The 24,083-nt window shown below is 44.9% G+C and overlaps 1 protein-coding gene across 1 annotated transcript in view; it reads left to right on the forward strand.

Annotated features, from left to right (window-relative positions):
• arhgap22 (Rho GTPase activating protein 22) overlaps positions 1 to 24,083 on the forward strand; it is a 248,890-nt gene that overhangs the window by 16,918 nt on the left and 207,889 nt on the right. The window contains exon 2 of the mRNA XM_033012859.1: positions 1,090 to 1,289. Coding sequence (XP_032868750.1) covers positions 1,090 to 1,289 — 200 coding nt within the window. The remainder of the gene's footprint in view (positions 1 to 1,089; positions 1,290 to 24,083) is intronic.

The following is a 24,083-nucleotide window of genomic DNA, read 5'->3' on the forward strand; positions in this document are numbered from 1 at the left end:
GATCTTACGTAGACCACAAAGAACAGATCTTCCAGCCATTACTATTGGTTCTTTATTGAAGTAGCTGTACAAACAAAGAGATGAATGTACCAGGTTTTCCTCATTCTGCATACAAGTTGTAGCTTTCTGTTCTCCCCGATCTTGTGAGATCTGTGTACTCTCCACCCATGTGCCTGGTCTGATCACTCCCTGTCCCCTAAGCCCATATGTATACGCCCCTCAGTGCATCTAATGACCGCCCCAAAGTGTCCAAAATAATTCTGCTAGAAATATCTAGACTATATTAACTATATATATTTATAGTTATGAACTAACTATATTTCAAAGATGTTTCCTAAACTATGGTTTGATATCGGCAAAAAAACCTATACTTAAATTCTGGAAAAACGCTCCTATCCCAACGTTTAAAATGTGGATCACAAATATGTCGGAAATACTACATCTCGAGGAAATGAGACTCGTTCTAGCAGGAAAACAAAAACAATTCTTAAGAATATGGTCACCTTTTATTGATTTATTACAAGTATAATATGGTACAGCATAACCCTAGATAGTTATTGTTTTAGAACTAGGTGATGGGTGTGAATCGTTATGAATTAGGCACATTCCCTTTCTTTTTTGTTTAGCTCTACCTTCTTTGGAATTTTTAATTATTTCCTTTCTCTTTCTAAGGCCTTCTCTTTGGGGCCTGTTTTCTTTTCTTTTTTCTTTCCTTTTTTTTTCTTCTCACATTCTCAAGCACGCAGTTTACTTAATCATCAGCATTCGTTTAACGCTAACTACTGCGGACTACACTTCACTACTATCCTCATTCTTCTCTTCTTGCTCTTTTCTCTTTTTCTATTATAGCTTAAAGTTTAAAAAAAAGAGAAGTTGTACACAAAATGTATTATGTTGCATATCATGATTAAGATGTATGTACAATGCTTTTAATTTTAAAAAAAATAAAATAATTAAGGATGGAAAAGAAAGAAAAAAAAGAAATATCTACACAAAATAATATAATATGCCAACAGTAGTTAGCCTAAACACAAAAGGCTCCTACACATGGTTTGTTTTCCTAATTCTGACTTGACTTGGTATTGGCAGCCCGCTCGAAGAGCATGGTGATGGGCGAGGCAGCGCGTCCCTCCAGCAGACCGTCCTCCCCCTGCCTCCAGGAACGGGCCTTGAAGTCGGGATGGTTAAAGAAGCAGCGGAGCATCATGAAGAATTGGCAGCAGCGGTGGTTTGTGCTGAGGGGGGAGCAACTCTACTACTACAAGGATGAGGAAGAGAACAAGCCACAGGTAATGCAAGTCACTTTGGGCGGCAGCAATAGAGTTGCTGCCTTAAGCCCCTGTCCTACTTTCCCGAGTTACTCACAAACTCTCCCCAGTTTTCCCCTTGATTCGAACTCGAAGAATTACGGTAATAGCCGTTCATAGGTACTCTGGGCTATTTTTTTTACTTGTGGACATTTTTCAACATGTTGAAAAAACATCCCGACTTACCTGATGCCCCGAGTTCCTACAGCTGGCATTATGGTCCGCTACAAAACATCTACGGACTCCTACGGACTCGCTACGGACATTACCCGACATTCCCCGAGTTCGAATCAAGGGGAAAACTCGGGAGAGTTCGTGAGTAACTCGGGTAAGTGGGACAGGGCCTTAACTGCGCCAGAGACCCCAGTTCGATCCAGACTACGGGTGCTGTCAGTACAGAGTTTGCAAGTTGGATTTTCTCCGGGTGCCTCCCACACTCCAAAGACTTACAGGTTTGTAGGTCAATTGGCTTTGGTAACAATTGCAAACTGTTCCCAGTGTGTAGGACAATGCTAGTTTATGGGGTGATCGCTAGTTTGTAGGTTAATAGGCTTCTGTAAATTGGACATTGTCCCAAGTATGTGGCATAGCGCTCGTGTTCTGGATGCTGATCAGTGTGGACTCAGTGGGCTGAAGTGCTTGTTTCCCTAAAGTCTCTAGCCTGCCTTAAAACCGCTATAACATGCTTGCGTTGATCCTGTCCAGTACCCATCCAGGTCAAATCTGCTCACTGTTCCATGCATCTTAACATTAGACAATTTTACACTAGTGGATTATGGAACCACATCATGGGGAATAATTCATTTATTATTGTGTCTGTCTTTTAACAGATAATGTAATTGTTTAATTGGTCCTTTCCATTTTTTAAACACTATCATAGAGGAAGATTGTTCTTGCTACAGTTAAGGTGTTATGGGCTGCTTTTACCACCTTATGGCAGATATGGTTATCTTATTGTCTCTGAAACGCTCTCTCTCTGTCATAAAAAACGATCAGTATTAAAGGTTTTAAGGTTTATTAATCAAGCAAATCATAACACAGGGAGACACAAAATGCTGGAGTAACTCAGCGGGACAGGCAGCATCTCTGGAGAGAAGGAATGGATGACGTTTCGGGTCGAGACCCTTCTTCAGACATCACCCATTCCTTCTCTCCAGAGAAGCTGCCTGTCCCACTGAGTTACTCCAGCATTTAGTGTCTATCTTCGATTTAATCCAGCATCTGCAGTTCCTTCCAACACAATTCATAACAAAGGCTTTGCTTCAAACTTTATAAAAGATACATAAACCAGAAACCAACATTATTTCATAGAGCAAAATATGCATTAAAGGGTTAAAATTACACTGCTATCAGACAATATTTATTGAATCTATTTTTATATAATTACTGCTGGAAAACACATATCATATGATACTGTTAACAAGATTATGTGAGGTTATAGATATGGAAACATACATATTCCTCTTGTTCAATTGGAGAGCAGTGTAACCCACACCAGGTCCATGGATACATTGCCACTTATGGCTGATACCAATTAAACAAAGCAGTGACCAAAAACTTCCATCCAGTCGGGGAAGGGCATGTGTGCTGCCTGAGTGCCAGTAATGCTCTTCTACTCTGGAGGATGTGCTCAGCTTCAGAGTTTGTTAAAGAAGGTTTGTTCCTTCTCTCCAGAGATCTTTGCAGGAGCCCTGTTTGTGCTTCTGGTGGGGATGTGGTGACTGGTAGTTCACACCAGGAAAACCGCAGTGATGACCAGTGAAGGGTTGGACAATGTAGGGTAAGAATGGCGCAATGGGTGACAGCCTCGCAGCTCTGGAGACCCAGGTTCAATCCTGATCTCCAGTGCATTCTGAGCAGTTTGCACGCTCTCCTTGTGACTACATGCCTTTCCTCCCACTTCCTGTATTTGCACTGGTAGGTTAAGGGCCTGTCCCACTTGGGAGTCATTTGCGTGTCATTTACGCGACATCATTTAATAATAATAATAATAATAATAATGGATGGGATTTATATAGCGCCTTTCTAATACTCAAGGCGCTTTACATCGCATTATTCATTCACTCCTCAGTCACACTCGGTGGTGGTAAGCTACTTCTGTAGCCACAGCTGCCCTGGGGCAGACTGACGGAAGCACGGCTGCCAATCTGCGCCTACGGCCCCTCCGACCACCACCAATCACTCACACACATTCACACACATTCACACACAGGCAAAGGTGGGTGAAGTGTCTTGCCCAAGGACACAACGACAGTATGCACTCCAAGCGGGATTCGAACCGGCTACCTTCCGGTTGCCAGCCGAACACTTAGCCCATTGTGCCATCTGTCGTCCCATTTACGCGCCACGCCGCACGACGTGCTCATCGTGAAGCGCACCTGATGCGCACGTGATGCGTGGTGTCGTATGCAGTGACGTGTGGAAGCGCGCGGCGCCCCAGGATTTTGTGATGTACAAAATCTTTGTGCACCATCTGCGTGACGCACAAATAACACCTAAGTGGGACAGGCCCTTTAATTGATGATTAAAACTCATCCCTTAGGGAACATAAGAGGCAAAGGGCTAAATTGCAGAGCCACTGGGAAATAATGAGGGGGGCTGGGGGAGGACTGGTCTGTTGGCGGTTGGCGTGGAGCCAATGGATCAAATGGCCTCCTTCTGTTTGTAGAAGAGGGTTTAATTGAAAATTTTCCATAGTGACTGAGAGAAAGTCAAAGAGAGCAGGAACCCAGCAGAGAGATCCAGAGAGGCAGAAAGCACATGGATCATTACCAGAATTGACAGAATACTTCTCACAAATGATGGATGACGCTCTTTCTTGTGAAAGCCTCCGGAGGCAGAGACCATATGCAAAGTGGGACAGAGCTAAATGTTCAAAGGATCAAATTTATTTGTCACATGCACCATAAGGTGCAGTGAAATGTAATTGACCATGCAGCGTTACAATTAAAAAAGGACATAATACATAACATAATTCAACACAGACATCCATCGCAGCATTCCTCACTGTGGTGGAAGGCAACTCCTCATCCTCCTCCTCCCTTGTTCACCCGTGATCGGGCCCCTGACCGTCCGTAGTCGCCACTACGGACAGCCCGATGTTCAAACCCTCTGGTCGGGATGGTCGGAACGCCGACGTCAGGACAGGACGAGCTCACCCCCGCGGCCTGGAGCTCCCAAATCGGCCACCTCCTTACTGGAGACCGAGGCTTCAAGATGTTGTAGGCCGCAGGCTGGAGGTCGGAGCTCTCCTCCGGCGACTCCCGGTGAGGATCGCACGCTCCACGATGGTAAAGTAAAGTCCGCTCCACGCCGGCTGCCGGATACTCCACAGACGATGGCTCCAAGATGTTGTAGGCCGCAGGCTGGCGGTCGGAGTGTTTCTCCGGCGACCCCCAGCAAGGGGTCACCCCGCTCCGCGATGTTAAAGTCCCCGCAGCGCCGCCACTGAAGCTCTGGGCCCGACTCCGGGAAAGGCCGCACCAAACCAGCTGTAAGGCCGCGAGGAGGGAGGGGGGCGAAGAAGCGACAAGAAAGAAAGTCGCATCTCCGTCAAGATAGGTTTCCCCCTATTCCCCCCCCCCCCCCCACCCCACACAAGACATACAGAGACACACTTAAACATACTTTTGCACAAACTAAGAAAAATCAAAAAAAGTCGAAACAACGAACCTACTGCAGGCGAGGCAGCCGATTCGCATTGCCACTGGAACGGGAAGACAATACACGTGGGGCCCATTGATCGCAGAGTGTTTGCGTGCATGGCTTTTAATAAGTACAGCGTGCGTGTTGACACGCCTGTCAGAAGCAGTCACATCTGGGCCCCTGACCTGATGTGAAGACGTTTCCGTACAGCAGTTTCTGTTTAAACACTTGATCTGAATCTCCTGTCACCTGTAAAGGACTCACCGGCACGTGTCGGGTGAGTAGGTCACAACCATCTCATCTGCCGCAGAGAGCAGCTGCTGACACCGAGCTCCGTTATCACAGGAAATGTCCTTTAAATCGGCTCCTGTTCCCCAAGTGACAATAAATTGGTAAAATGCTGCAAAGTGTACCGTTACTGACCGTCGCCATGCTCGCTGGCCCGGAGATGGAGACGAGTAGAATCATCACCTTGCAGCATCTCAGCTACAGAATGTCGAACATCGCACACAGCTCATGACCACAGCACAATTTACACAGGCCAATTAACCCACAAACCAGCCTATCTTTGGGACGTGTGACGAAACCGGAGCACCTGAAGGAAATCCACGCGGTCACAGGGAGAACATGCAAACTCCACACGGACAGTACCAGAGGTCTCTGGTGCCTTGAGGCAGCAATTCTACCAACTGTTCGTATTGTTGATATTGTTGTTGGTTTGGACTCACATGCAGGTTAGATGGGCTGAGCACTTTGAATTTCCTATTCTGAAGAGTATTTCTTTTGCAGTTGCTAGATTTGCTATCTTCAAGACAGACCACTAATTGAGGAGTATGTCACGTATATCCACATGTGTGTACATTGAGTACCCTGGCAATGATAAATCACACTCATGAGACTTTCATGGTATCCAAAGTACTACATTGTCACCATTAGATTCTGAATACGTTTAGTACATAATTCATAAGGTCATAAGTGATAGTAGAATTGGCCATTCGGCCCATCAAGTCTATTCTGCCGTTCAATCATGGCTGATCTATCTCTCCCTCCTAACCCCATTCTCCTGCCTTCTCCCATGAACCTCTGACACCTGTTTATATTGATTTATTTTTTTGAATGCATTTACTAGGATTCAGCAAAGTGCGAGAGATCGTCCCTGAATGCATAGAACAGGTAACGGGAGTAATTATTTCCTTAGATTAACACCACTATAGCACCGGTAACAAACCATGAAGTGCGTTGGACATATTCTCTCATATCTAGCACCCCTGCACTCTGGATCAAACGTTCTTTCAAATCATCTCACACAGTAGTGCAATTGCACGCCGTCAGAAGAGAGTGAGTCTCCCTAGTGATCGCCCTGTGCAGACTGCATTATTGACCTAACGTCATCAAATGGTGCAGCTATTTAAAGCTGTAGATCCTCACACAAAATAATATACACCAGTATCGATTCAATCCCAGATAAATAAATAAAGGGCATTGAAAGTCTTGACTTATAAGTGTTGACCTTATGTTAGAAGTCTGAACAGAGAACATAGAGTACAAACAGCACATGAATAGGTTTATCAGCCCACAGTGCCGAGCATGATGGGGAATTAAACCAACCCCATTCGCCTACACAAGGTCTCTATCCCTCAGCCCTCTCTGTTCATGTGTCAATTTGAATGCCTCTTAAGTTAGACATAAAAAGCTGGAGTAACTCAACAGGACAGGCAGCATCTCCGAATGATTTTGGCTGATCAGCCATGATAATATTGAATGTCGGTGCTGGCTCGAATGTCCTGCACCTATTTTTCTATGAAAGGTGTGTAATCCAAGGTTACCAAAAATGGAGCTTAACATGATCCCCTCTCTCTCCAGGTCTGTCACCTTTGGTGTGCAAGGGTGAAGCGGGAAGTAGCAAATCAAATGAAAATGATTTGATTATTAGCAATCAAATGATACATAAATCATCACTATTATGTTACATAATGCTTTTCCACTGCATAGTGCTGAAAAATAAATAACATGCCTATGAATTACGAGCTAATAAACTTCTGGTAAATTGCGTGTATAACAACGGGGTTTCACTCACAGAGACCAAGACCTGGATTAAAATTGATATTACTCAACATAGCTTCGCTCGCAACAATCCTTCATGTTATTTATTGATTCTCTGTGGACATCGAGTGCTGCTGGAGAACCACCAACTCGGTGAAAGACGCTCGTTGGTCTGCCCAAGATTTGTTGACCTTCCAGCAGAGCCAGATGTCCGTCTGGGAATGTTGCCGACTGGTCTGCTCCAGACTGCAGGAGTACCTGCTGAGGGACACACTGAAGCTCAGTGCAGCCAACGCCAAGGCTCTGTGGGGGAGGACCCTCAGTCTAGGGTCCTTCCGCTGCTGGACATTGGTGGACAGAGTGTGCTGGAGAAGCCCATCAAAATAAAGGAAGGGATTTCATCCCAGTGGGCCACTTGAGTGGCAAGGGTATGGGGTAAAATTGGGCAATTTGTTGTAAACACTGTGCAACGATGAATTGAATGGAGTACAGCCTCCGAAAATAGCAGAAGAATTTTCTGCACAGTTCCTGTATTGCATATATTTATTCACTTGAATGGGGTTAAGGAAAGAGCATTCACGTCACAGCCCTGTTTCCACCAATCTCTCCACCACCACGCACAAGAAGCACAAGACAGACACCATTGTATGCAGATGCCGAGAAGTGTGTTCATCTCTGGCTGAACAACCTCTAATCTTGTGTGTGTGGACTCGACAAGAAGATGATTCACTTGAATAAAGTCTATTTTGATTTGAAAACATTTATTGACTCCCCTCCGCCCCCTGCCTCTGACTACTAAAGATAAGTCCGACATTGTGGCATTTGTATACGGTTGGGTTCTTCGTGGAAGGTTAGATTTAGCCGGTGCGATGTTGGTGTGGGAGGCAGGTCTCGTCCATGCTGGAAGACTTCTTTCTTGCAGAGCGTGAGATAGTGTTGGTATTCAAGGCAAGGTTACCCATTGTCGTATTCTGTGATCGAATATCACAGCCCACATACGGTATGATATGAAAGAACTTTATTTATCGCAGGAGGGAAATTGATCTGCCAACAGTCACAGAACAAGATTCACGAAACATGAAATCAAAGTGGCGTGTGGAAAGTCCTGGATTGGGGATGAGCAAAGATTGGGGAATGGAGGGGGGTGGGGGGACGGTCGGGGGAGGGGGGGGGGGCAGTCTACCCCGCGACAGAAGGGGAAGGAGTTGTACAGTTTGATAGCCACAGGGAAAAGGGATCTCCTGTGGCGATCTGTGCAGCATCTTGGAGGAACTAGTATGTTGCTGAAGGTGCTCCTCAGGTTGACCAGTGTGTCATGGAGGGGGTGAGCTGTATTGTCCAAGATGCTCCTACAATGCACCTAACATGCACATGCAATTACATTTGTAAAATTAGGGCAGGGAATCGGAGTCTTTTTTCCAGGGTGAAAATGTCAAATACTGGAGGGGATACTTTAAGGTGAGAGAGGTTAAGTTTAAAGGACTATGTGTAGGAAGGAACTGCAGGTGCTGGTTTACACTGAAGATAGAAACAAAATGCTGGAGTAACTCAATGAGATGCTGCCTGTCCCGCTGAGTTACTCCAGCATTTTGTGTAAGTTTAAAAGAGTTTTACGAGGCAAGATTTTTTCAAGAGCCTAGAATGTGTTGTCAGGGGAAATGTAGGAAACTGAAAAGCACACAAAGTGCTGGAGTAACTCAGCGGGTCAGGCAGTATCTTGAGAGAATATGGATCGGTGATGTTTCAGGTCGAGCCACCTCTTCAGACTGCAGATAGAGATTCTTCAGAAGCAGATACAATAGCAATGGTCAAGAGGCAGTTAGACAGGACTGAACAGGCAGGGATTGGAGGCATACAGACCATGTGCAGGCAGATAATCAGTTTAAATTGCCATCATCATTAACACAGACATCATGGGCTGAAGAGCCTGTTCCTGTGCTGTTTATTCTATGTTAAAATAAGGATCAGAGCAGAATCCCCAAAAAGAGGCAGTGCCTTAACTAGTTCAACCTCATTGGTGACCTTCGGACTATCCTTGATCGGACTTTGCTGGCTTTGCTGACGAAACATTATTCCCATGTCATGTATGTCCACACTGTAAATTACCCAATTGTAATCATGTATTGTCTTTCCGTTGACTGGTTAGCATGCAACAAAAGCTTTTCACTGTACCTCAGTACATGTGACGATACACTAAACTGAACCTGATCTGAGAAAATAGCCTTCATAATTCACCACAGAATTTATTATCTATCATTCTTTGGCCTTAACCACTGAACATGGTATTTGCTGTGAAAATCCAACCACTATGGTATTGGGAATGCTTGGCGTAAAAGCCACCTTTCAAATTGACTTCCAGAGGTGACCGGAGATATTCTGGTTCCCTCTCTCCTCTCCGGGCTGTGAGACCATAATTCTCCCCAATCAATAAACCTGGAAAGAATTATTGAACTCTCCCTTCAACATTTCTTCATCTTTCCAAAGCTATTTCGCTCCCACGATTGCAAAAGAAAATGTTAAATAAGGAAATCGATATTTTGTTAAGTATAATCTGGCAATTCTTACAGATGAACCATCGTCCGCCTGCTACATATTTGTGTTGTCAGCACAACCTGCAAAAATACAATCACCACTGGCTCAGATGACTGTGTCTTATTTATAGAAGCTCACCTCGATCTTCCTTCCACTTCAGCAGTAACTCACACTTACCCTTTAAGATGGGGAGAATCCCCAAGGCATTTAATCAGAATGAGTGGACGTCAAGCGAAACACAGAATTCGAGTAACTAAAAACTTGTTAAAAGTTGAGCCTGGAAATTGGACCCATAAGCCCCAGTTATTTTATAGGTAGTTCTTCTCCAAGCAGAAGTGCAATTAAAATGGCTTCACTGTCAAACTTGTGTATTGTACAAAGCATCTGCCAATAGATTTTAAGGGGCAAATGATTCTCTGGCGTTTGCTTTGCTGATCTCAATCCTTTAGTTTAAATCAGTTTTGACTGGGCACTGAGATTGCAGGCCTCTCCGTCAGTTTAGTTTATTTAGCGTTGTTTAGTTTAGTTTAGTTTAGTTTTAATTTAGCTAATTGTCAGGTGTACCGAGGTACAGTGAAACGTTTTTCTTGCGTGCTAACCAGTCAGCGGGAAGACTATACGTGATCAGCCTGCATGATGCACAGGTCTGGGTCATTCATGGCTCAAGAGTCAATCAAGGTACAAAGAGCCCTGTGTCCTATCCCCTCCTTCCTTCCATCCTCTGACCCCAACAACCCCCCCCATCATGCTTTTGTATGTGGAGGCTTAATTGTTAAACTGCTGGACTAGTAATCACGAGTCCCAAGTTCAAATCCCTGAGGAATAGTTGTGAAATTTCAATTCCGTTAATAAGATTAACAAAGAGGTCATCAATAATTGATACCATAATGCTATCAGACAGACATAACGTCCCTCTTCGATTCTCTCATGTGCTACAGGGAAGCAGCTCTCTTTCCTTACCCAGTTGGACCGATGTGTGGCTCCAGTCACGTTTCCTCAGAACAGGGACACCATTTCTCCATTGCTTAAAGGATGGACGGACACTATTCCTTTAGCATAAGCCATTTAGGATGGAGATGAGGAGGAAATTCTACTCTCAAATAAAATTCACGATGCTGAGGGTTGTCTTTATTTATTGCCGTTATTTAGTTCAATCGAGGCAGAGATTGCTGATGATTGGCCACAAAAGTAAACTATACATGAATACAATCAACCCGACCACAGTGCACGGATATAGATAAAGGTTTCAACATTTAGGGCAAGACAAAGTCCCAATAAAGTCTGATAGTTTAAAGGTCTCCAATGAGGTAGAAAGGTCAGGACTTGCACTAAATGTTGAAACCTTTATCCTTTATCTGTGCACTGTTGATTGTATCAATGTATAGTATTTACTTTGACTGTATGGCAAACCAAAGCTTTTCACTGTACCTTGGTACACGTGACAATAAACCAAACTAAACTAAACTAAACTAAACTAATACCCCAAATCCTAAAAGACGAGTTCCTCCACAGCCACCTTTGGTACTCCAAGAGTGTTTTATTGTCATATGTCCCAGATAGAACAATGAAATCCTTACTTGCAGCAGCACAACAGGATATGTAAACATAGTATACTGTAAACAATATAATAAACAAGAGAGAAAATGATTCTGTATACACCCTCACACACACACACACACAAATATATCTATACACATACGCACGCACACACACACACACACATATATATATACACATATATGCACACACACACACACACACACACATATATATATATACACATATACGCACACACATAAATATACACACATACGCGCACACACACACACACATATATATCTACACATCTACGCATTCACACACACATATCTATATATACACATATACGCACACACACATAAATATACACATATACGCACACACACACATATATATGTATGTTTGTGTGTGTGCGTGTGTGTGCATGTGTGTATGTGTGTGTGCGTGTGTTTGCGCCTATATAAATGTATGTGCATGCACATATGTGTGTATATAAGAAGGATCTTGACCCAAAACATCGCCCATTCCTTCTCTCCAGAGATGCTGCGTGCCCCGCTGAGTTACTCCAGCATTTTGTGTCTATCTTCTATATATATATATATATATATCACTATTGTGCTAATCACGTCACTTATTAAACGTTCCTCATGGCAGCTATATATATATATATATATAGCTGCCATGAGGAACGTTTAATAAGTGACGTGATTAGCACAATAGTGATGCAGTTGATACACCTCACAACAAGAAACTTATTTGATCAATCTCTGGTTTTTGTTCAGAGCTGCTTTCATTTTGCATTTGCTGATTGAGTTGGCATGTTCTATGACAGCTTCTTTCAAACTTTGTTATCTGCAGGCATGAGACTTGTAAGCAGTGCATGTAGTGGAGATGAATGCACATCCTTGCCATTTGATGTATCAATTTTCAGAAAGCATACCTTGATCTGGGATTTGAAAAACATTTCCCTCGGTTTATTCCTCAGCCGTGAATGCTGGCAGGGTTAACCAGCCCACTGATCTCCCTGTGATCGGAGTGTGCACATCGAGATCACAACTGTGTCAGTCTGACAAATGATTCGCGCATTTACACCACTCAAGCGGATGCTTGTGGGAGAAGGGTTACTCGGCATTAGGTGAGAGCTTGCAGTGGATCGAACGTGCAATTAAATTGCTGCTGTGTACCTGGAGGTGCTCACAACACAGTAACCTGACTCATTCTACTAGTTGGGCAAGAAGCTTCACCATATTATCACTGCCATCTGGCACTCTCTCTCTCTGTCTCTCTCTCTGTTTCTCCCTCTTTCTATCTCTATCTCTCTGTCTCTCTCTATCTCTCTCTCTGTCTCACTCTATCTCGATCTTACTAAGATCGCAAATCTACACATTATGCCCTTTTCTCTCAATAATCCTACGGTGCTCTTCAGCCAGTCTCTCGCTCAGAATATATTTACAATTCACATCTCCACTAGTGGGAGAGTCTAGGACGAGAGGTCATGGCCCAGATTTAAAGGACATTCCTATTGGAAGGAGATGAGGAGGAATTTCTTTAGTCAGAGGGTGGTGAATCTGTGGAATTCTTTGCCACAGAAGGCTGTGGAGGCCAAGTCAGCGTATATTTTAAGGCAGAGATAAATAGATTCTTGATTAATACAGGTGTCAGTGGTTGTGGGTGGAAGGCAGGAGAATGGGGTTAGGAGGGAGAGATAGATCTGCCATGATTGAAAGGCAGAGTAGACTTGATGGGTCGAATAACCTAATTCTGCTCCTATTACTTATGACCTTATGACCATAATTTAATTAGAAGCCAGACCCTGACCACAGTGATTTGAATTCAATCTAAGCATAAGTTCTAGGGGCAAAATTAGGCCATTCAGCCCATCCAGTCTACTCCACCGTTCAGTCATGGCTGATCAATCTAGTAGGAAGATGCTGGGGAAGAATCTCCAGTTTAGGAAGGAGATGAGGAGGAATTTCTTAAGCCCGAGGGTGGTGAATCTGTGGGATTCATTGCCACAGATGGCTGTGGAGGCCCAGATATTAGGTATTTTTAAAGCGGAGATTGATATGTTCTTGATTCGTAAGGGCGTCAAAAGTTATGGGGAGAAGGCAGGAGAATGGGATTGAGAGGGAAAAATAGATCAGCCATGCTTGAATGGTGGAGTAGAGTCAATGGGCTGAATGGCTTAATTTTGCTCCTGTTTCTTATGGTCTTATGGAATGTGAACTAATATTATATGAATTATTTTCTTCACTTTAGGGGTGGTGTCTCAGAATCAGTAGCTATTAACCCATTGGGACTGAGTTGCCTACTTACATACCAGTACTCTGTACAGATTACTCGCTCCCCTGGTTCAATACAGACCTTCAGCATCCTCCCACTGATATGTATCAGCCCCTTACAGCCATCTTCTAGTGGCTGGGCAACAGCTCACAGTAGACCATCTGAAAACTGGTCTGGCATACCATCTGGTGGCACGGTGGCGCCGCGGCAGAGTTGCTGCCTTATAGAGCTCACAGCATCAGAGAACGGGTTCTGTCTGTACGGAGTTTGTACGCTCTCCCCGTGACCTGCGTGGGCTTTCTCCGAGAACTACAATTTCCTCCCACACTCCAAAGACGTACGTGTTTGTCGGTTAATTGGCTTGGTATAGCATACAAATTGTCTTCATCTTCTTGCGTATGGCGTGTACAGTCTAAAGTTGTAGGTCAAGGGAGATAGAGAGAGACAGAGAGAGATAAAGAGAGATAGAGAGAGACAGAGGGAGACAGAGAGATAGAGATTGAAAGAGATGTATAGAGGGAGAGACAGAGAGAGACACAGAGAGAGACACAGAGAGAGACACAGAGAGAGACAGAGAGAGAGACAGAGAGAGAGACACAGAGAGAGACACAGAGAGAGACACAGAGAGAGATAGAGAGAGAGACAGAGAGAGACAGAGAGAGAGACAGAGAGAGACACAGAGAGAGACAGAGAGAGATTGTGCATGTCGGGTTGATGGCATTAGTCGAAACAGGGTGGACCACGTGAAGGTTGCAATCTCCCACCCCGTACAAATTGGTCCTAGTGTGGGATAGTGTTAGTGTGCGGAGATCGCTGGTCGGTGTGGACTCGGTGGGCCGAAGGCCTCTTTCCGCGCTGTATCTCTAAACTAAACTGAGTTTTACCGTGATTGTCATAGAAAATATCCACTGGCCCCAGTGGTCCCAGAGACAATGATGAAACGTCAATGCACTGCGGTTAAAATGGTATTGGCATTCTCCAGGAGAGTCCAAGTGTCTACCGGAATTAAAGATTAATGATCCATAATCATTCTGAGCAAACAGAGAGAGGATTCATGGGCATGTTAGAAACAAATAGCTTGCTTTTTATTCATTTTCCATGAACACATTAATATTTTAATTCTGAAAAAAATTCTGACTGCGATTTTTCTTTATTTTGAATGTCAATGCAAAGCCAAGAAGTATGAGATGGATAACACTGTCATTCCATAAACAGTTAGACCCTGCTCTGAATTGATTAGGAGATATGGAAAACAATACCAAGTTGACACCGACCATAGATCACCGCTTCACACTTGTGTGGTTATCCCACTTTCTCATCCACTCCCTACATACCTGGGGCAATTTACAGAGGTCAATTTATCTGCAGCTTGCATGTATTTGGGATGTTGGAGGAAACCGGAGCACCCGAAGAAAACCCACGCGGTCACAGTCACACGCAAACATGTCTGATGAAGGGTCTCGCCCCAAAACGTCACCAATTCATTTTCTCCAGAGATGCTGCCTGATCGGCTGAGTAAAGGGCCTATCCCACTTGGGCGTCATTTGCGTGTCATTTACGCTACATCATTTACGCGTCACGACGCACGACGCGCGAGTCATGATACGCACGTGATGCGGGCATGGCGCGTGGTGAGGCGTGGTGTCGTAGGCAGTGACACCCGGTCACGCGCGGCGCCCCAGGATTTTGGGATGCACAAAATCTTTGCGCGCCATCTGCGTGACGCGCAAATGACAGCCACGTGGGACAGGCCCTTAACGCCGCCATTTTGAGTCTGTCACCTTATCTATGTCCCTTGTAATTTTAAACACCTATATTAATGATCTGGATGAGGGAATTGAAGGCAATATCTCCAAGTTTGCTGATGACACTAAGCTGGGGGGCAGTGTTAGCTGTGAGGAGGATGCTAGGAGACTGCAAGGTGACTTGGATAGGCTGGGTGAGTGGGCAAATGTTTGGCAGATGCAGTATAATGTGGATAAATGTGAGGTTATCCATTTTGGTGGCAAAAACAGGAAAGCAGACTATTATCTAAATGGTGGCCGACTAGGAAAAGGGGAGATGCAGCGAGACCTGGGTGTCATGGTACACCAGTCATTGAAAGTAGGCATGCAGGTGCAGCAGGCAGTGAAGAAATCGAATGGTATGTTAGCTTTCATAGCAAAAGGATTTGAGTATAGGAGCAGGGAGGTTCTACTGCAGTTGTACAGGGTCTTGGTGAGACCACACCTGGAGTATTGCGTACAGTTTTGGTCTCCAAATCTGAGGAAGGACATTATTGCCCTAGAGGGAGTGCAGAGAAGGTTCACCAGACTGATTCCTGGGATGTCAGGACTGTCTTATGAAGAAAGACTGGATAGACTTGGTTTATACTCTCTAGAATTTAGGAGATTGAGAGGGGATCTTATAGAAACTTATAAAATTCTTAAGGGGTTGGACAGGCTAGATGCAGGAAGATTGCTCCCGATGTTGGGGAAGTCCAGGACAAGGGGTCACAGCTTAAGGATAAAGGGGAAATCCTTTAAAACCGAGATGAGAAGAACTTTTTTCACACACAGAGTGGTGAATCTCTGGAACTCTCTGCCACAGAGGGTAGTCGAGGCCACAGTTCATTGGCTATATTTAAGAGGGAGTTAGATGTGGCCCTTGTGGCTAAGGGGATCAGGGGGTATGGAGAGAAGGCAGGTACGGGATACTGAGTTGAATGATCAGCCATGATCATATTGAATGGCGATGCAGGCTCGAAGGGCCGAATGGCCTACTCCTGCACCTAATTTCTATGTTTCTATGTTTCTAAGGTCACCCCTTAGCCTCTTATGCTCCAGTGGAAACAGTTCCAGCCTATCCAGTCTCCTCAATGCTCAAGCCCCCAGTCCCGACAATACACTTTGAATGATTTTGCACCTTCCCTCCCTTAATCACTTCCATCAAATAGTATGGTGAGTGGAACAGGCCACAATATTCCAAGTGTTGCCTCACCACCTCCTATGCAGCTACAAGATAACATCCCACTCTGGTGCTCCAATGCCCCATTCAATGAAGGCAAGGATACTATATGCCTTTTTCACCACTTTGTCTACCTGTGTCGCCACTTTCAGAAATCTATGTCATTGTATCTTTAGGTCTCTGTGTTCGACAACATTCCCCCAGAGCTCTGTCATTTACTGTGTAAGTCAGGCCTTGGTTTAACTTCCAAAAATGCAAGACTTTCACATTTGTCTGAGTTCACTTCCATCTACCTTTCCTTTGACCACTTTTCCTCTTGATCCCCAGATCATGTTGTAATCCGAGATCACGTTCCTCAATGTGAACCACACCATCATATTCTCGTCAAAATTATTCATGTTGATTTGAAACAGCACGGGACCCAGTACTGACCACTCTTCATTGGCATCCAATCTGAAAAGCAACCCTCCACAACAACCCCTGGCCTCTGCCACCAAGCCAATGTTGGCTAGCTCATCCTGGATCCTATGGTGTCACCTTTCTGATGCGTCTACCATGCAGGACCTTGTCAAAGCCTTGTTGAGGTCGGTGTAGACAATGTCGAACTACCTGATCTCATTCCTTGTTTTGGTCACCTCTTCAAAAAATCTGAATTAAATTCCTGAGGCATGATTTCCCACAAACTCCATGCTGACTATCCCTAATCAGTGCGTGAGTCTGAAGAAGGGTCTCGACCCGAAACGTCACCCATTCCTTCTATCCAGAAATGCTGCCTGTCCCTCTGGGTTACACCAGCATTTTGTGTCTATCTTCGTGCCTTTCCAAATATACGTCGATCCTCGCCCTCAGTATCCCCTCCCATAACTTTCCCTCTCCTGGTGTTAAGCATACCGTCTGCCGTTCCCTGGCTTGTCCTTGCAGGGCTTTGTAGATAAAGACACAACATTATTCACCCTCCAGTTTTGCAGCACCTCTACTGCGTCTAAGATAGATATAACAATATCTGCCAGGGCCCCAACAATTTAATCCTTCACTTTCCACAATATCCAGAGACACACTTGGTCAGGCCCTGGGGATTTATCCACCTTTGTGGGTCTCAAGACCGCTAACACCTCCTCTTTCCTAATGTTGATTATTCCAAGATAAATCAATAATCAATCAATTATTGATGTGGCCCTGGTGGCTAAGGGGATCAGAGGGTATGGAGAGAAGGCAGGTACGGGATACTGAGTTGGATGATCAGCCATGATCATATTGAATGGCGGTGCAGGCTCGAAGGGCCGAATGGCCTACTCCTGCACCTAATTTCTATGTTTCTATGTTTCTAATTCTGGTCGGCAAGGTGGCGTAGATTTTGATTTCAGAAGACATGACCATGATGAAAAAGTTCTATTTGAATGCATTGTAACTATTTGGAGTCTTGTCGTGGAATTTGCTGAGTGCTTGCACACATCTTTGCAGCATGAGGCGGAAAAATGGTGTAGTGGTAGAGCTACTGCCTTACAGCACCAGAGACCCGGGGTCAATCCTGACTACGGGTACTTGTCTGAACGGAGTTTGTACGTTCTCCCTATTACCTGTATGGGTTTGTTCCGAGATCTCCGGCTTCCTCCCACTCTCCAAAGACGTTCAAGTTTGTAGGTTAATTGGCTGGTATAAATATAAAATGGTCCCTAGCGTAAGTAGGGCAGTGTCATGTGCGGTGGGCCGAAAGGCCTTCTTTCATACTGTGTCTTTAAACTAAGCTGAACTAAATAAATTGAGACCAGAACATTAGTCATTAGATGTGAATATGCAATCTGCAAAGGTAGACAAAAATGCTGGAGAAACTCAGCGGGTGAGACAGCATCTATGGAAATCGGCAAAGATCAGTCACGTCTGTAGGACGGTCTTGGAAGGTATTTATTTTGGCAAAGCACAGAACGTACTTTCACAAGAGCAGTGATAATGCTCTTGAGAAAGTACATTCTGTTGTTCCTTTCATCCCAGGCCTGCAGAGATGTTGTAAACGGAATTCTGTGGAGCTTCAGGATAAAAGATGTGCTCTCCGCCCCACTGGCTTGTATTGATCCAGACAGTTGCTGTCACTGTTGGCGTAGGGTTACTCAATTTCAATAGATTAATGCGTCCTTGTTTATCGCTCGTTCAAGACACATTACTCTCTTCGCCGGCTCCTCGTTGCCTGTGCCTGTCTCTTGAATTAAACCAAGCAGAGGGCTACAGGGCCACACCACACAAGTGAAACAAAACGCACGCCTTGCTGTCGGAAATAATTCCAAAATACACAGCAGAGGCAGAAGGTAAATCCTGGCGGAGCAAGAGGAAGATTGATCAATGGTGAAGTAATTGGAGGACTAATTGCCCACTCGCTCATGAGAGAGTAGAATCTCAGCTTCCAAAGGAACTGCATTAAAACTCATCTTTCCTCTCCTTCATCCCCGCTGTCCTTTTAAATGTTGCGTCGTGTCTGATAGGAATGCTCGGCGAACATCTTTTCTCCCAGAAAATGGTTAAACATGTCAAGCTCATTATCTGCTCTACAAAAGATAATGCACTTGAATTTGACACCACAGATCGGCCCGGTGGAGTATTTCAAAGGGTGATTATCAAAGAGAATTCAATGCAATGTGAAGGGAACAATGATGTGTAGAACTAGAATTGCAGTCTGTGGAGATGTATGCCAGCTGTTATATGGCATTAAAAGGCAATTGCAGGTGAATAGCAATTTTTTTTTAAATTCATTTCATGGGATGTGGGCAAGACTAACATTTACTCCCTATCTTTAATTGTCCTTGAGATGATGGTGGTGAGCTACCTCTTCGATCTACTACCATCCTCATGGTGAAGGAAGTCCCAAAGTGTGCTTGGGTTGGCAGTCCCAGTGGTCATAGAGTTTAGATTAGTTTATTATTGTCATATGTGCCAAGCTACCGTGGAATGTCCTTGTTGTGTGTTATCCAATAAGCGGAAAGATTATGCATGTCCACAAAGTACAGATCCAGGATAAAGGGAATAATGTTTAGTGCAAGATAAAGTCCAGTAAAGTCTGAGTACAGAGTGTAAAGGTCTCCAATGAGGTAGATGTCAGGACTGCTCTCTAGCATTGTTCATTTGCCTGATAACAGCTGGGAAGAAGTTATTCCTGAATCTGGAGATGTGCGTATCATTGCATTTCCAATCCACAGGTGATGTTTCTAGCCATTTTGTACATGTATCTTTAACAGTACTTCATGGAGCAGGTGCAAGGCACCCCCTGACATTTTAAAATCTTCTTTAACTTAGGAGCCCATTCAGTTCCTCAGTCATATCGTGGGTTTTTAGTTTTTAGAGATACAGCATAGAAACAGGCCCTTCGGCCCACTGTTTCTGTGCCAACCATTCATCACCCGTTGCACGAGGAGAAATTTACAGAGGCCAATTAACCTACAAACTTGCACGTCTTTGGGATGTGTGAGGAAACCGGAGCACCAGGAGGAAGCCCACGTGGTCACAGGGAGAACGTACAGACAGAACCCGAGGCTGGGATCGAACCTGGGACTCTGGCCACAACTACTGCTGCACCCACTGTGCCACCCAAGTTACTAAGTCACTCCAGCACTCTGTTTTTAGTTCTACGAGCTCATTGCATGTTAAATGCCGACAGATACGCTCCAAGACGTTGGACGGTGAGGAACGGACTGAAGCTCAGTGCGGCCTCCGCTAAGGCTCTGTGAGGGCCTGGCCAAGTTGGCCATCCATGAGTCATGGCGCCAGGCGGTAGAGGGCGCTGCCCGAGCCGAATGCCTGCCCCTTTCCCGGGGTTACGTCCATGCCTGGGTGGTTTTAGAGAGGAACCCCTCGCTGTCCACGGGCGCCCTGGGGATTTCCGGGACCGCTGGGCAGCGGGGGGGGTTGGAATGCATCCTCAATAAGGATGGTGATATAGTGGATAGTAGCTTATTTAGTATATTTGTTTGACTTGTATTATGATGGTGGGTTTTGTTTTGATTTTATTTCGTACTGTAAATATTATTGTAAATAATTGATTAAATTATTTTTGGTTAATAAAAAAAAGGCTTGGTGAGTTAGGAGCACTATCTAAGGTCCTGGTTTAGAAAGAACTTCAGATGCTGGAGAAATCGACGGTCGACAAAAATGCTGGAGGAACTCAGCGGGTGAGGCAGCATCTATGGAGCGAAGGAACAGGTGACATTTCGGGTCGAGAAGTTTCTGAGTCTGAAGAAGGGTCTCGTCCTGAAACGTCACCTCCAGAGATGCTGCCTCACCCGCTGAGTTTCTCCAGCATTTCTGTCTATCTAAGGTCCTGGTGCCACACTGGGCACTGAGTGGATGTGTGCTGTGTCACAGCCTATCAGACCAGTCACCACAGCAATGTTTGAGCATGAAACATCAGCGACACTGACACTTTGTTCTGGAGATAAGATAATGTCATGTCCCAAAGGCACTGCTGTATGTTTTATGAATTAAGTATATCTCTTGAAAAATAGAAGAGTCCCACCCATTGGGACACAGCTGGTTCCTGACAGATTGGCTTCCCGCTGTTAACCCTTCAGTGACAACCTGCCGGTGGGCACTTAGCAACTGACAAAGGTTAGAAATGCTTGCAGAGCTCTTCAAAGAAGTCGGCACCAATGTTTATGTGCATCCCCCGCCTGCTGCAGTCTGCAATTTCCATTCCCAGCTTCACCCCAGCATGCCGCGGCCTAATTAGACCCAGCAACGTTGTGGAGTTACACCTGCCTATTACATGCCTTCTGAGCCTTCACCAGCTCTCACAGGCACCGTTTAAATGGCATCTGATTCAAATAAGCACAAATTCAGAGGGCAAAGACGGTGACATTTTAGACGAGTGTTCTGCAGAACAAATATATGAAATACAGCACTGGTCAGTTCTGGGACGTGTACAACAGGCTCTGAAGTGTCACTGATATTGGTGGGGGATTTAATCTGGATCAATATCATTAGGATATTGGCTGGGGATGTGTGTGTGTGTGTGTGTGTGTGTGTGTGTGTGTGTGTGTGTGTGTGTGTGTGTGTGTGTGTGTGTGTGTGTGTGTGTATATATGTGCGTGTGCATGTGTGTTATGTACATGTTTGTGTCTATATGGTTGAGTGCATTTATGTATGTGTTGATACGTTTATCCGTGTATGTGTGTATATATATGTACTTTTTGTTTCATGTGCTTTGCATGTCCTTGTGCTAAAGTGTGTTGTGTGTGCAAGATTGATTCTGTTTTGTGTGCTTGCGCATATGTACATGCATGTGTGTATGTGACTATGTGTGCATGTGTGCTAATATCTAGACAAATGCAACGGCCCTCTTCCTGCACAGCAAGGTCCCATCACTGTGAACGTAATAAATGAGGTGCTCATGCAACCTTGTTTGTCGGGCAGATACTGTCTCACACCCTACAACATCAGGTGCTCGAAATGCCCGAGCAGATGAACCATTTGAACAGACAGCCATGTGATGCATGGTGGTGCAGCGGTAGAGTTGCAGCTTTACACTGCTTTCAGCGCCAGAGACCAGGGTTCGATTCCGACTAGGGGTGCTGTCTGTACGGAGTTTATATTTCTCCCCATGACTGCAAGGATTTTCTTAGAGATCTTCGGATTCCTCCCACACTCCAAAGACGTACAGGTTTGTAGGTTAATTGGCTTGGTATAAATATAAATTGTCCCCAGTGTGTGCAGGATAGTGTTAATATTCGGGGATCGCTGGTCGGCGTGGACTCGGTGGGCTGAAGGGCCCGTTTCCACGCTGTATCTCTAAAGTAAACTCAACTAAACTCCAAAGTAATCCAATCCCAGGGATCAATCCTCTGTCAAAGCAGCACTTTCATTATTGCTGGGAGATGTCAACTCAGATCATGTCAGGTAGAGGAGAATAAAGACAGGGGCGTAAAAGCTCCCAGCCTCGGCAAACAATGCCTTTGGATATCTCTTTGAAGTTAAAGTTAGGAAGAGAAACTTGTACCATCATCATTATGACATGTGAGACATTTGAGAAGGTGCTATAATTTATATCAACACAGTCGCAATTGTATGAACAAATTATCAAACACTTTTTTATTAAGTTCCCCCTTTAACTAAAAGTGCAGAAATGCCCGAGCTTTAAAACAGTTAATGCATGAGGAGGCAAAGTTAATCGCTGAGTGCTTCTATGTGATATTCTCTCTGTTTCCATTACTTAACGGGAGCATTTGTGACAGATGCCATCGTATTAAGCCTTCAGACCCTGAGTTAAGTCTCAGTCTGCCACAATATTGCACCAGAGAAAGCTTCTACCGTTACATTCATTAAACAAATGTTCACAGTATCTGTCCGAAACATGAGTCTGAAGGAGGGTGCTGACCGCCTGTCCATTCCCTCCACAGATGTTGCCCGACTCTGGCAGTTTGTGTATAGCTCAAGATTCTAGCATCTGCAGTTCCTTATGCCTTCCAATATCAACTACTCTCAGCTGACCACTAGTTGGCAGTATTCTTGCCTCAGTCAGAATGATGACCCTGGACTACTGATATTACAGTACACAGTACTGAAGGAGTACTGTACTGTTTGGGGCACGGTCTTTTGGATGAAGCTGAGGTCCTGTCTGCTCTCTTAGCTGGGCATTGAAACTTCCAGTGCACTATTCCAAAGACAGCAGCGATTATATTGAGCGTCCTGGCCAATATTTATACCCTCAACGTTGCTTGGTCATTAGCATAGTGGCGCAGCGGTAAAGTTGCTACATCATCGAAACTTACCGAATAGTGTAAGGCCTGGATAGAGTGGATGTGGAGAGGATGTTCCCACTAATGGGAGAGTCTAGGACCAGAGGCCATAGCCTCAGAATTAAAGGACGTTCTTTTAGAAAGGAAATGAGGAGGAACTTCATGTCAGATGGTGGTGAATCTGTGGAATTCGTTGCCACAGAAGGCTGTGAAAGCCAATGGGTATTTTTAAGACAGAGATAGATAGATTCTTAATTAGTACAGGTGTCAGGGGTAATGGGGAGAAGGCAGGAGGATGGGGTTAAGAGGGAAAGATAGATCAGCCATGATTGAATGGCGGAGTAGACTGGATGGACCAAATGGGCTAATTCTGCTCCTATCACTTATGAACATAAACCTATGAACTTACAGCGCCTCAGACCTGGGTTCGATCCTGACTATGAGTCGTTGAATGTACAGAGTTTGTACGTAGACACAAAATGCTGGAGTAACTCAGCTGGACAGGCAGCATCTCTGGAGGGAAGTTTGTACATTCTCCCTGTGACCACGTGGGTTTTCTCCGGGGGCTCTGGTTGGTTTCTCCGGGTGCTCTGGTTTCCTCCCACACTCCAAAGAAGAACAGGTTTGTGGGTTAGTTGGCTTGGCTAAAAAAAATTGTAAGTTGTTCCTGATGTGTGTAGGGTAGTGTCAATGTGCGGGGATCGCTGGTCAGCGCGGACTCGGTGGGCCGAAGGGCCTGTTTCCGTGCAGTGTGTCTAAAACTAAACTGAACTAAAATGATCTGAAGAAGGGTTTCGACCCGAAACGTTGCCTATTTCCTTCGTTCCATAGATGCTGCCTCACCCGCTGAGTTTCTCCAGCATTTTTGTCTACTTTCGATTTTCCAGCATCTGCAGTTCCTTCTTAAGCATAAATAAAATGATCACGTTGCTCTCGGTGGGAACGCACTCCGTTATCTATCTTGCAACATTACATGGGATGTCAGGGAGATAGGATGCACTTACGTGAGGTGCCTCCCCTGATGAATAACGTGCAGACACTGCCTTGGACCACGTCGAACATGCTGGCACCA

This window comes from Amblyraja radiata, chromosome 37 (assembly GCF_010909765.2).
Source record: "Amblyraja radiata isolate CabotCenter1 chromosome 37, sAmbRad1.1.pri, whole genome shotgun sequence".
Taxonomy (NCBI): domain Eukaryota; kingdom Metazoa; phylum Chordata; class Chondrichthyes; order Rajiformes; family Rajidae; genus Amblyraja; species Amblyraja radiata.